This window comes from Bos mutus, chromosome 4, assembly GCF_027580195.1.
Source record: "Bos mutus isolate GX-2022 chromosome 4, NWIPB_WYAK_1.1, whole genome shotgun sequence".
In the NCBI taxonomy this organism is placed as follows: Eukaryota; Metazoa; Chordata; class Mammalia; order Artiodactyla; family Bovidae; genus Bos; species Bos mutus.
The window spans coordinates 97,816,945-97,831,228 of record NC_091620.1 but is presented as its reverse complement, the minus strand read 5'-3'; the positions used below and the strand labels follow the sequence as shown (position 1 = coordinate 97,831,228).

The 14,284-nt window shown below is 40.7% G+C and overlaps 1 protein-coding gene across 1 annotated transcript in view; it reads left to right on the top strand.

The window, feature by feature from the left end:
* Positions 1–13,907, top strand: part of SCIN (scinderin) — a 79,019-nt gene extending 65,112 nt beyond the window's left edge. The window contains exons 12-16 of the mRNA XM_005908538.2: positions 5,870–6,047; positions 6,344–6,465; positions 9,023–9,100; positions 10,985–11,045; positions 11,678–13,907. Of these exons, the coding sequence (XP_005908600.2) occupies positions 5,870–6,047; positions 6,344–6,465; positions 9,023–9,100; positions 10,985–11,045; positions 11,678–11,805 (567 nt within the window). The 3' untranslated portion in view covers positions 11,806–13,907. The remainder of the gene's footprint in view (positions 1–5,869; positions 6,048–6,343; positions 6,466–9,022; positions 9,101–10,984; positions 11,046–11,677) is intronic.
* Positions 13,908–14,284: the final 377 nt, after the last annotated feature.

The following is a 14,284-nucleotide window of genomic DNA, read 5'->3' as shown; positions in this document are numbered from 1 at the left end:
CTCCCCCTGGAACCTCTCCTCTAAGCCGCCCCCTTTCTTGCTCTGTGTTCTGAGGTCACAGAGGCCCATACAGCCCTCTTGAGTGGAAGTTGTATTTTTCTCCGATGCCGGCTGACCAGGGATGGGATGGCAGGCGCCCCTCCTTGCTCACTTTTGCCCCGTTGGCTTCGTTCCTTCTTATCCATCTACCTCCTCCATCTCTTTTCTGTGTTCTTATCCATCTCCCTCCTCCATCTCTTTTCTGTGTCTGCTGAGCCGAGAGTCCTGCCCTCTTTTTCTTTGATGGCTTTCTTATCTCACTGTCTCCATCGCTGGCTCCTCTCATCTAGCAGTCTTATCTTGACCCCACTTCATCTCACACTTGTGGTCCTGTATTAGACCTTGTCCTTGGCGATAACTTTAGCACCTCAAGCATCTAATGTGTGACAAGTGTCTCCTGTCCTTTAGCCCCCATTTCATCCAGCAATTCTCCAGTCTCACGGCTGAATCCACGAACCCTCTCCACCCATCACACCCATCACACCCCCCACGTCTCCAACATCCCATTTCTCTACTGATAATGGATTCTGAGTTCACAGAGAATATAAAAATAATCCCAGAAGATTCACTTTATCTGCACGCATGCGTGCTAAGTTGCTTCAGTCATGTCCGACTCTTTGTGACTCTATGGATTGTAGCTCGCCAGGCTCCTCTGTCCATGGGATTCTCCAGGCAAGGATACTGGAGTGGGTTGCCATGCCCTCTGACCCAGGGATCAAACCCACATCTCTTATGTTTCCTGCATTGGCAGGTGATCTTTACACTGGAGCCACGTGGGAAGCCTGATTACCTTATCTACTTCCCCACAATATCACCAGCTTGTCTGCATCTGTATATCGAATTCTCCCTCTTGCCTATTTTACAAAATCAATTTATTGGTTTATTGATAGCTAACAATTAATAAACATTTTATAATAGTAATTTACATATAAACACTAAGGTACACATTAATATTTGTATATTGTTATCCATACATTAATAAAAATAATAATATTTGTATAAACTAATATACTGGTAAATAACTGAATACGTATTTATTACATAAATAAAATGACTCCTGTCTCTCAGGCCAAATTCCATCTGCCCCCATTCCTCACCACTGACTTCTGTCCTGGGTCCCCTGTCCTGGGGTTTTCCAAGGACTTCCCTGGATTTCTCTGTCCAGCACTCTCATCCTAACTCTGGTTCATCATTCTTGCCCGCAGTCATCTTCTTTCTCTTCATATCATTGATTTATTCTTCTCTCCTGGATTACTTACTCTGCAGCACAAACATGCCTTGAAAACACTTCAATCCTTTCTTTAAAAACTCTCTTGACTCTGACCCTCCCGGCTAGCACATCCTTTCTCTGCACTCCTTAAGAGTACAGATCCTCAGAAGAGTCATCTTCGCCCCCTCACTGCCCCTGCTATGCTAAGCCTCCTCTATCAAAAGCCGCTCCGCTCAGCCATCCCTTCCCGCCACACCATCCACATGGGATTTATCTAGTTTGCCAATGACCTACTTTTGCCATCAAAATTCTCTTCTCTGATGCCATTGTTTCAACCTCTTTCTAGCATTTGACTTAGTTGCTCTTTCTGTCTTCTCAAAACACTATTTTAAACGAGGCTTCTGAAACCCCACACTTAGCAGGATTTCTCCCACTCTTCAGGGTCACCCTTCTGAAGGCTGTTTTCACTCCCACCCAGTTTCTGAATTCTCCTCCTCTGCTTGTCCTCGAAGCTCTTGAGCTCTCCAGGGCTGTCTTGGCCTTCTTCAGAGTGAGCTCGTTTAGTCATATAATTTAAATGCCATTCTGTATTGACTCATCCATGACATTCTGTGCAGGGATTCTCATGTGTTCAATTGTGACTGATTGTTTAGTCTGTCAAATTGAAAGTGAAGTTTTCATCTCCAGGCCCTCTTAGCTGATTTCAGAGGCAAGAGTCAGGGAGAATCGTAACAGTTCTGAGCTCTTCCCAGTGGACACTTGTTTATGAAGCATCGTGAGCTGCTTGTGATGTAGATTCTTTTCTTGCAGCCTCTCAAACTAACCTTTGCATTCCTAGCCTTTCTGAAATGCACCAGTCAAAACACTATTGCTAAGACTTTCTGTTTTCATCTCCTGGGAGGCTAAAGCTTTCTAAGGTTCTTCTGTGGAACTACCACCCTGGCCTCACACCAGTCTGGGCATGGGCCTCTTATCAGTCTCTCCATCTTCCATGCTCTTTCCTCCCTACCAACAAAGAGACATTTGGGCTTCCTAGGTGGAACAGTTGGTAAAGAGCTCACTGCCTGTGCAGGAGATGCAAGGCAGGCAGGTTCATTCCCTGGGTCAGGAAGATCCCCTGGAGTAGAATGTGGGAATCCTTTCCAGTATTCTTACCTGGAAAATTCCACGGGCAGAGGAGCCTGATGGGCCTACAGGCCACCAGGGTCAAAAAGAATCAGACATGCCTGAGTGACTGGAAATACACACACACAAAACAAGGAGACATCCAGATTAGGAATTGGGAGTCACAACTCCTACCAGTTTTCATCATCACATCTGATGGATTCCTTTGAGCTTGGTCCGTGGGGCCAACTTCTTACTGAAAGAAGATGCCAACCCTTCCCCTGAATGTGACCAACACCTGGGCACATCTTCAAAGCATCCAGCAGTGCGTGCTTGCTCCTCCAGTGCTGTCTCTGGGGACAGGGTCCTGATGAACCTGGGCAAGACCAGCTTTCCACACGCTGATGCTTTCCTTTGGCCACCCCACACAGTTGGTCAAACGGCATCACGTGCTGCCTCCCGAAGACTCTCTGCACTTGGCCTCAGGACACCACGCTCTGGAATTCCTCCTCCCTCATGGCTGTCCTATCACAGTCTTGTTTCCTCCTCCTCCTCCATCGCCCTGCTAGCACACGTCACACGTCACACGGAGTCCTACGGAAAGTCACACACACACTGTCGCGGTCACACACTCCTGTGTCCAGAGGGCCTCAGACCAGTGCAGAGACACAAGATGACAAGCTTACAGACGCAAGCCCATGCTAGGAGCTCAGGCCCCCTCCCAAGCCTGAGGCTCTGCACAATGCCTTGTTGCTACCGGGAGGCTCCACCTTAAGGCTCACCCTCAGGCTGCAGTCTGGCCTCAGCCAGGCATCTCTCACTGGCCCTTGGCCACACAGACCAGAACTGTGCTCATGTGGCTCCTCCCAGACGGTGTCCACAACATCTTGGTTAAAAGGAAGGGGGTTTGTTAGTGCTATGGAGAAGGCAATGGCACCCCACTCCAGTACTCTTGCCTGGAAAATCCCATGGACGGAGGAGCCTGGTAGGCTGCAGACCATGGGGTCGCAAGAGTTGGACACGACTGAGCGACTTCACTTTCACTTTTCCCTTTCATGCATTGGAGAAAGAAATGGCAGCCCACTCCAGTGTTCTTGCCTGGAGAATCCCAGGGACGGGGGAGCCTGGTGGACCGCCATCTATGGGGTCTCACAGAGTCGGACACGACTGAAGCGACTTAGCAACAGCAGCAGCAGCAGTGCTATGCTTTTAATGCCTTCTAAATATTATTTTTAATCTGAGCTATAATTTATCTGAGCCTGGAGAAGCTTTTAGTCAATCTCTGTTACAGTCTTTTCTTACATTAAATCTCAATCCCTGTTTTATGATTTTTAGATGTCCCCTTGATTATTTGACAAACCTCTTTAGTAGGGGAGAGAAAATCTGAACACTGCTTTATGAGTGTCATTTGGGAATATTACATCCTCTTTCCAAGTATCAGTTATAGGCCATCATCCTTTTTGCAGTCTCTTTGAATATTATCCTTGTTATGTATCACTTAAATTTGCCTCATTTTATTCTCAGAGGATTATGCAGGCAGGTGAGCCTTACAGTGACCCAGCAATATATGCTCCTGTTCTAATGTTTCTAACCCCCTAGCAGTTACCTAGTGGTACCAAGGTGAGTTCACTTCAGTCACTTAGTCATGTCCAACTCTTTGCAACCCCATGGACTGCAACACTCCATGTTTCCCTGTCTATCACCAGCTCCAGGATCTTACTCAAACTCATGTCCATCCAGTCAGTGATGCCATCCAACCATCTCATCCTCTTTCATCCCCTTCTCCTCCCGCCTTCAATCTTTCCCAGCATCAGGGTCTTTTCAGATGAGTCAGTTCTTCGCATCAGGTGGCCAAAGTATTGGAGTTTCAGCTTCAGCATCAGTCTTTCCAATGAATATTCAGGACTGATTTCTTTTAGGATGGACTGGGTGGATCTCCTTGCAATCCAAGGGACTCTCAAGAGTCTTCTCCAACACCACAGTTCAAAGGCATCAATTCATCAGTGCTCAGCTTTCTTTATAGTCCCACTCTCACATCCATACATGACTACTGGAAAAACCATAGCTTTGACTCAGTGGACCTCTGATGGCAAAGTAATGTTTCTGCTTTTGAATATGCTGTTTAGGATGGTCATAGCTTTTCTTCCAAGGAGCAAACGTGTTTTAATTTCATGGCTGCAGTCACCATCTGCAGTGATTTTGGAGCCCAGAAAAATAAAGTCTGACACTGTTTCCATTGTTTCCCCATCTATTTGCCAGAAAGTGATGGGAGTGGATGCTATGATCTTAGTTTTCTGAATGTTGAGCTTTAAGCCAACTTTTTCACTCTTCTCTTTCACTTTCATCAAAAGGCTCTTCAGTTCTTCTTCACTTTCTGCCATAAGGGTGGTGTCATCTGCATATCTGAGGTTATTTGTATTTCCCCCTGCAATCTTGATTCCAGCCTGTACTTCCTCCAGCCCAGTTTTTCTCATGCTGTATTCTACATATAAGTAAATAAGCACAGTGACAGTATACAGCCTTGATGTACTCCTTTTCCTATTTGGAACCAGTCTGTTGTTCCATGTCCAGTTCTAACTGTTGCTTCCTGACCTGCATACACATTTCTCAAGAGGCAGGTCAGGTGGTCTGGTATTCCTGTTTCTTTCAGAATTTTCCAGTTTATTGTGATCCACACAGTCAAAGGCTTTGGTGTAGTCAGTAAATTAGAAGTAGATGGTTTTCTGGAACTCTCTTGCTTTTTCGATGATCCAGTAGGTGTTGGCAATTTGACCTCTGGTTCCTCTGCCTTTTCTAAAACCAGCTGGAACATCTGGAAGTTCACGGTTTATGTACTGTTGAAGCCTGGCTCTGAGAATTTTTTGTACCTAGACAACGTATCAAAAGCCAGAGACATCACTTTGCCAACAGAGGTCTATCTAGTCAAAGCTATGGTTTATCCAGTAGTCATATATGGATGTGAAAGATGGACTATAAAGAAGGTTGAGTGCTGAAGAATTGATGCTTTTGAACTGTGGTGCTGGAGAAGACTCTTGAGAGTCCCTTGGACAGCAAGGAGATCAAACCAGTCAATCCTAAAAGAAATCAGTCCTGAATATTCGTTGGAAGGACTGATGCTGAAGCTGAAGCTCCAATACTTGTCCACCTGATATGATGAGCCGAATCATTGGAAAAGACCCTGATGCTGGGAAAGATTGAAGGCAGGAGGAGGAAGGGGCAACAGGGGGTGAGATGGTTGGATGGCATCACCACCTCAATGGATGTGAGTTTCAGCGAGCTCCCAGAGGTAGTGAATGACAGGGAAGGCTGGTGTGCTGCAGTCCATGGAGTCGTAAAGTTTTGGACACAACTTAGCAACTGAACAACAATAACAAGTGGTGTGCTAATGCCCCCTGAGTTAATTCCTGGATCAGGACAGAAGTCTGTAGGTGGGTTGGCAGCAGCACAGCTTCTTGGGCATGTTTACTGAGGAACCAGCAGTGAATTTAAATCATATTATTTTTCTTCATACTCTAGGTAGATGTTGATGCAAACTCATTGAATTCCAATGATGTTTTTGTCCTGAAACTGCGACAAAATAATGGCTACATCTGGATAGGAAAAGGCTCCACACAGGAGGAGGAGAAAGGAGCAGAGTACGTGGCAAGCGTCCTCAAATGCACAACTGCGACGATTCAGGAAGGCAAGGAACCAGGTGTGTACAGGTGGGGCCAAGGACACGAGCCAGAACTTACATTTGGTGTACTTGCTCATCATGTAATTTATCTTTTTTTATAAAAAGGAACTTTGAAATGGTTATAGGGCATTAAAAACCCATTAACTAGTTGCAAGAATGGGTGATGGTACCTGCTCTATTTGTGGAACATCTCCTGCTATATTTAAGTAACTTAGCAGTGAACTTGAGGTGAGGTGCAATTATTTGTTACTGTAAAGCAATACCGACCATACGCTCCTGAAAATGCATAGGTTAACTCAGTGTGTTTTCCACAGAGGAGTTTTGGAATTCCCTTGGAGGGAAAAAAGACTACCAGACCTCTCCTCTGCTGGAATCCCAGGCTGAAGACCATCCACCTCGGCTTTACGGCTGCTCCAACAAAACTGGAAGATTCATTGTAAGCATCCTGAGAAACCACGGGTAGAACCGAACAGTAGGGCGAAGGGAGGCATTCTCATGCTGCTCTGAGTGTTTCCAGCGGCGTTCCTACTCCAATCCCAGTTTTGGTTTACTTGCAAACCACAGACAATCTTGGCTCCACACAGGGCTGATTTTAGGAGCCAATGATAATGGATGGGAGAGCATGGAAATACTCAAGCGGCTCTTAAAAATATCAGCTACTGTGCACCCGTGTCAGCGTGTGGCTGTTGCTGTATGCATATGCACATGGTTGGATTTGGTAATTTAATAATTTGACACTTTTGGTGTGCTGCAATAGAGGTCTCTGTGATCAAACTATGTAAAATGTTACACTTCAGTTTCCCAGGGGAGTCAAACGTCTCACTGTGTTGATGGAGTGGAAAACATTACGGAAATATTATGATCATTGAGCAAAATCACAGAAAGCTCTACACACACCTGCAAGTGAGCTGAAATCAGCAGGAATAGTTTATGTCACAGTCACATTCACAAGCTTTGAATTCTAGGCAATTTGAAGTAAAAGTGTCTGTGTACAAGTATTCTCTATGCATCTCTGAAATATCCTGGGCTGAGCCCCTCATCTCAGTTTAATCACAAAAATTCTGCTTTCTCTATTTGACATACTAGGCTTTTGTATAAATTTTTCATTTAAGGAACAAATTCTTTGCTGATAAAATTTGAACTAAAGATTTGGTCACCCTGTCTTGGTAAATACAAGCTTTACTTTTGAACACACACATCAACTTTAATATTTTCCCAGGTACATTGCATGCTTGAAATAAAATGCTTTGAAGAAGAAACTGCTCATATGTGAAACACACTTGCAGCTTACAAGTGACTTGACCTAAAGATTAAAGATTTAAATGGTGAATTGTGATAAACATTAGGTTGTTAGGCACCACAATTGTTCATCTACTTTGCAGGAAATCCCTGTATTTTATAAATTTTTCATCAGGGAAATCTGTTTTACTCTTTTGTCTGTTATTTGGTATTACATCCAAATAACATCTTTTTCAGTATGAGCCTCTCTAATTTCTTGAGAGTATTATTTGCTAATATTTCTATAAATATCATGCTTGTTTCCAATGAAGATATATTTTACAAAAATGAATATGCAAATATATACTCACAAATATAATTCCTAGGCTTTTTCTTAAGTTTAAAAAATCTATTAGTTTTTGGCTTTTGTCATTCACATATTTAAGAGAAATATACTTTTTTCTTTACACCTATTCATTTTCTTGTTTGACATTTGGAACTCTAATTCTTAACATTTTAAGGAAAAGGAGTGTTGCTAACAAGTGTTTGATCTTATTACCATCATCAGAAAACAGGCTTTAGACGTGCAGATTCATACAAGACAGCAGAGTCTAGTGGTCAAAAGCACAGCTTTTAGAACCAGTGTGCCTGTTCAATATCACTTACTTGGTGATATTTCTTACTGGCTGTGTGACCTGAGGCTGGTCACTTACCCTCTCTGTGTTATAATGTTCTCATCTGAAAAATGGGGCTAATCCTAGTACCGACTTCACAGAGTTGTGAATATTATCTTGGTTGTTGCATATAAAGAATTAGAACGGTGCCTGGCATGGTATATTCTGTAAAAAGATATATAAACACATTTCTTGCCCTCTGTACATGGCTAGTGTTTGTTTTTTGTGTAACAATCTGAGAATACCATCAGATTGCAACAAATTGGTATTGTCATGCTTAAGGGGCTGCAGGTGAGGTTCATGCCTGTTTATCCATGGACAGAGCCCAGGAACACAGGAGGCTCTGCTGAGTCCCATTGGCTAATGTGACACAGCCAAGGCCACAGTCAGCTTTACTTGCAGAGTCACATGGCAGAGGGGCGACATGAAGAACTGCAAACCCTAATCCAATCTGTCACCACCTTCTAATGATTAGGGGGAGTTTCATCCAGAATTCTTTAAAAAATTTGAACTTTAATGAATGCCTGCTGGTATTGGGTGTGTTAAACTAGCCAATTACCCTTTAGTGTTAGCTCTGGAGAACACAATTTAACCCATTTAAAATAAAAATAATGACACTTTGCTTATGGAATATTGTTATTTTATTTAAAATGGTTGATTTTTAAAAATGACCAGATCTATTGATTTTATTAAAATAATCTTGACCTACCTACAAAATGAAAGAATATGTAATACCTGCATCATAAACTTAAATGTCTTTAGGAACCAGGAAGGCAACAGAAACCTGCGAAGCAACTTGTCACAAAGAACTGGAAGTAGACAAAACTATGGCTATATTTCTTGTGCATGGTCTCTCTAAAGCCATATGCAATATTTATGTTAAATACTCTCCTCCCTAAATAAGATAGCCTCAGTTTGTGATACATGACTAAATAGATAAATGATTATTTAAGTCTTTATTGCCCAAAGGGAAGGAAAAAAATGACTAACAAACTTTTTTTTTCCCCGCTATGCTCCAGATAATACAAAGCATTTGTATCCTTTATATTAGAAAAATCACTGCTTGACTGTTGGCTTATAAAGCTTTTTTATACATTTCAGATTGAAGAGGTTCCAGGAGAGTTCACCCAGGATGATTTAGCAGAAGATGATGTCATGCTGTTAGATGCTTGGGAACAGGTAAAACTGTATTTTGTTCATGGCAAGAGAGTATGCTTATACTTGAGAGCTGATACAACCTTCTTTGAGAAATGGCAAGTTTAATAATAAATAGACCCATGGATTTAGGCTATATTTATAAGAAACTTTCCTCAGTTTGGCAAAAAATAAAACTAATGCATATGGCAAGTTTTCTTAAGCTGGAAATGATTCCATGGCTATCCATCTTTGGCTGTATAGTTTTAGGTAGAAACAACAAACAAACAACAAAAAACTCCTGTTTTTCATTTATTTTGTAAGATTTATTTGTTCCTTATTTATTCAGACATTCATTCATTCTTATTCATTCATACATGTAAGTAATAAATGCATTAGTGGGTTGCAATGCCTCAGGGGAGAAGGCAATGGCACCCCACTCCAGTACTCTTGCCTGGAAAATCCCATGGACGGAGGGGCCTGGTGGGCTGCAGTCCATGGGGTCGCTAAGAGTCCGACATGACTGAGCAACTTCACTGTCACTTTTCACTTTCATGCATTGGAGAAGGAAATGGCAACCCACTCCAGTGTACATTGTGTAGAACAAATATAAAATACGTTCCTGAATTAGGCCTAGTCTTTAGTCAACCACAGAGATTTGTTGTTTTTAGGTCTGTTCTTACTTGTTAAATCATTCAGTTATATTATACTTTAGCTTCTTGGTCTTGAATTAGCATATTTGAATTTGGGATCTGGTCACAGATTCTCCCTAAGTGAATGGATCACTTATTTCTAGATATGAAATATAAAACCTCATGTCAATAAAACACCTTTGTGTATTTAAGAATTACAAAATAAGAAAGTCTCATTATTCAGAAGAATTTAATCTTTTCCATTTGCAGTCAACTCTGTTGCTTCCATGATCAAGGATGCTTTAGAATATTTCCAGTACTACACTTCATTTTTTTAACTATGCTTTTTATTTACTCAGCAGTGTTGTCATGGTTTATTCTGTACCTGTAGGCAAATATTCCAGCACTTTCAGTACGAATTAGAATACAATCAAAACTAACTTCACCAAAATTTCTCTGCCAACAAGTGATCTTAAAGTGATTTAAATATAAGGGAATTCAGGAGAATTTTTCATCACTGAAGTACACAACCTACATTTGACAAGAAGGATACATGCAGAACTTATATCAGGTTTTAAAGAAACAGTATTTAAATACTAAACAATATTTGGGCTTTCCTGGTGGCTCAGACTGTAAAGAATCTGCCTGCAATGTGGGAGACCTGGGTTCGATCTCTGGGTTGGAAAGATCCCCTGGAGGAGGGCATGGCAACCCACTCCAGTATTCTTGCCTGGGGAATCCCCATGGACAGAGGAGTCTGGCAAGCTGTAGTCCATGGGGTTGCAAAGAGTGGGACATGACTGAGTGACTAAGCACACACACACGTAGCACTTTTCCCAAAGTGTGACAGGATGCCATAACATAGAAGAAGACTAGGTTTAAGTTAGGGGTTCCTAAAGGGAGTGTGGGGTGCCCATGAACAAGCTACATATGGCTCCCTCAGGATAATAATATGGGAATAATGCCTGCTTTACACACCCCAGGAGCATGTGTGCATAAAACCCAGCCGGTATGTTGTTTTCAGGAAGGCTCACTTTGTAAACTAGAAAAATACTATATAAACATAAAATACCAGAATGTGATATCTAGCGTCAAACTGGCTGGATACAAATTCAGGCATCTCTTAATAAGTGTAGACATTAGGAAAGCGACGGGACTTCTCTGGACCTGCATCTCCACATCCCTGACTTTGGGGCTGTGAAGATTCAGTGAGATGGTATGAGAAGCACTTTGCATAAGGCTCACACTGCATCTAGACTCCCAAAATTATGAGTATTATTATTGCTTCATTTTGCAGATTTTTATTTGGATTGGAAAAGATGCCAATGAAGTTGAGAAATCAGAATCTCTGAAGTCTGGTAAGCTGGATCCCACGGGTAATTAGGACATAATTCTGAACAGTTGTTACCAAGTTCCTGATTTCTCTTTGCACCACATCCTCCAAAACCATGTATCAAAACCAAGAAGAATCAGAAGAATCTTAGCTTTCATCTTCAGAACTAAAGAGAAGTGGAATTTTTTTTAAACTGAAGAATTTCAGAATAGGAATAAGAAAATTATGTTTTGTTATCTAATTTAGGATATAATTATATCAATTTATTCTTAGACTTTTAAATTCATTTTTTAAAATTATGGGAATAGTAAAAGCTCCATAACTCTGATAATCTAGATTTTTATAAATTCCTTTTGAGGAATGCTGTTCTTTCTGGCAGTACTTTGTTGTTGTTGTTTTTTGCATTATTGCAAAGTAAAGAATAATTATGCTATAAGGATAATTCCATAAAGTTTGGAATTTTTTTCAGGCAATAATGAGACATGCACATTCCAGATGTGAGAAAATAATAAGGAATTGTCCAAATGGAGTAGCATTGGCTACTTTGGGCCAATGAAAATTTGATTTATTACTTTTATTGGAAGGCTTTTCATTCTTTAGTTATTTTACTTTAGTTGAAACTAACCAAATTTATTTGTTTTTTAAACTCTTTTTTAGCCAAAATATACCTTGAGACCGACCCTTCTGGAAGAGACAAGAGGACGCCAATTGTCATCATAAAACAGGGTCATGAGCCACCTACTTTCACAGGCTGGTTCCTGGGCTGGGATTCCAGCAGGTGGTAAACTGATTTTTGTAGGAAAAAAACAAATATAATGGGGCAGCTGTCCCAGGGGGGAAGGAGGAGCTTGTTTAACTTTAGAAAATTAACCTCAGCCATATGGCTATTTTTCCGTGCTTAGAATTGGTTTGAAATTTCTTTTAAACTGGAATTTTCTTATGTTAATATTTTTATAACTTTTCTTATGGACCAATATTAGCTCTGCTGGATGCTGACATATCTTTATATATGACTTTTTAAAGGGGAAAAACTATACACAATCTAGGGGAGTTTGTCAGCAACTTTTACAATTCAGGAGCCATTAGCCAAACTCCTACTTTTAATATACCATGGAAGAAAGTTATACCTGCCTTTGAGGTTATTCTTCTTTCTATGTATTGTGTTGAAAAGAATCACCTATTTGCAGTAAGATTTCTGTTAAGATGGTTTTAAAAGTTTGTTATTTTCCTTCTTTAGCAGATGTAACTGTGATAAGTATTAACTCCTAAGCATAATTTCCTAAGAGAAACTTTACCTTTTTGGCCTTTTAAGAAGCCTTTGAAAGCACAGCTCTTTCTTGACAAATGATTTATATTCTTAACCCACTTTTATATACATCCATATATTTGACAGTACCTGTTTAACATCACAAAAGATACATACAAAAAAGGCTTCACTAATACTGTCTTTATTATTAAAATACGTATCTTTAAAAAGGTGACATGTTGTGACATTTTATTCAAGTATGATGTGTGAGTTAATTACACGGTCAACTTTAAGATTAAAGTACTTTTATATATAAATATGAATTTAATTTTTAAAAACTCATTAAGTAGTTAGAATTAAACTTTTCCATAGCTACAAAGTTAATATCATAGTGTAAATGAAACCCGGGCCTTGTTAAAAGATAAATAGAAGCGTATTAACCATTTTAAGAATATTTTTTTTGCGCAAAATCCTTCTTGGATTCAGCAGTGCCAAACCGAGCACTGGGGAGAGATTTTCACGGAGAAAAGGTGGCAAGAAAGCAAGGAAATTACTGCTGATTGGCTACAGCTTGAACCCTAGTTGATTGTGATTGGTTGTCCTTAGGTTTTGATTTCGTAAGCAGTGAGGCATTTACAGGCTTAGATCTTGGTTTGCTTCCGGAAGTGGGAGCTTGCTCTATACAATGGGTCTGAAGCCTAAAAAAGTAGGGAGATACCTCAGGGTTCTCTCCTGTCCTGGGCTACAAAACATTCACCTTAACAGACCGAGCTGTTTAAGCCTGCGCTGTGAAAACATGACTTTCTCAAATCCCAAACGCAAGCACTCGGCGGCAGGTGTGCCATCAACACAAGCCCTGAGGGAAGGACAAAACCCTGGGGCGGTCACAGAAAGTACCAGCAAAAACAGCTGCTGTATCATCAGTCCTGCGTCAGTCAATTGAAGGGCTGTTGGTGGACAGTGGGGATAAAGAGGATCTGTAAAAACTGCCTGAAAAAGGTGAGCTAGGGAATTCCTTTTTGCATTTCACACCCAAAAGTGATATGGCTGGAAGAAACGCCTGCAACACGTGTGAAGTCAGCCTAGGGCAGGGGAACCAGGCTACTTCTAAAAAGAACATTTGGTGGATTATAGCGGGGCCGTCGTTCTGTGATATCGTGTAGCCTTAAAACTCCTATTATACGTAAACACATATGGAAATTAGTCTTTTGGATTTGAAATGCACTTTCATACAGCCGAATTAATAAATATAAAAGTCACATGAATTATTTTCTATTTTTCTAGAATGGAGCTATTGCTTACTAATGTTTAATATGAAAGGTTAGATTGCTTTATTGTCTCTGATTTTCCTCAAAGATGTTTGGGATGAAAAACTAACAAATTTAGCTGTCAGCTAGTGCTTTACAGACCTTTCTTAGCTTCAAAAAATATAGCAAACTGGTCTTTGTGTGAAATTTGTGACCGGAAAGAACATTAATGAATCCAGGAAAGTCGAGTACTAGTCAGAAATAAGTATTTCTTATTTACTACTTCTTCTGAAGTAGCATGCTCAAGAATTTCAAATAAGGAATTGGATCATGGCATTAACTTTGAACAGAAGACCAGGAAACAAAGAACCTATGTAAAGTGAACTATTGTTTTGTGTTTGAGCATTGTTTGTTTGTTTTGCAAGATTGTCCTAGAATTGGCTTCAAAATAGTTTCTGTGCTGGACAGATGACTCAGAAAGATTAAATTCTAGTCAAAAGGAAGAAAAGAATGTTCGTATTCATTGCATGTAAGGAAGCGCATCTTGTAGTTTAAAAACTGTATTTTCAAAATGTTTTTTCTTGCTCTATCTTTAGATGTTTTTTCCCATTATGATTTCTCCCTTTTTAGTTTTAGATACATGTTAGGTATTTTAAATACATGTTTGATATTGTGACTTCCCTGGTAGCTCAGAGGGTAAAAGCATCTGCCTACAATGCGGGAGACCTGGGTTCGATCCCTGGGCTGGGAAGATACCCTGGAGAAGGGAAT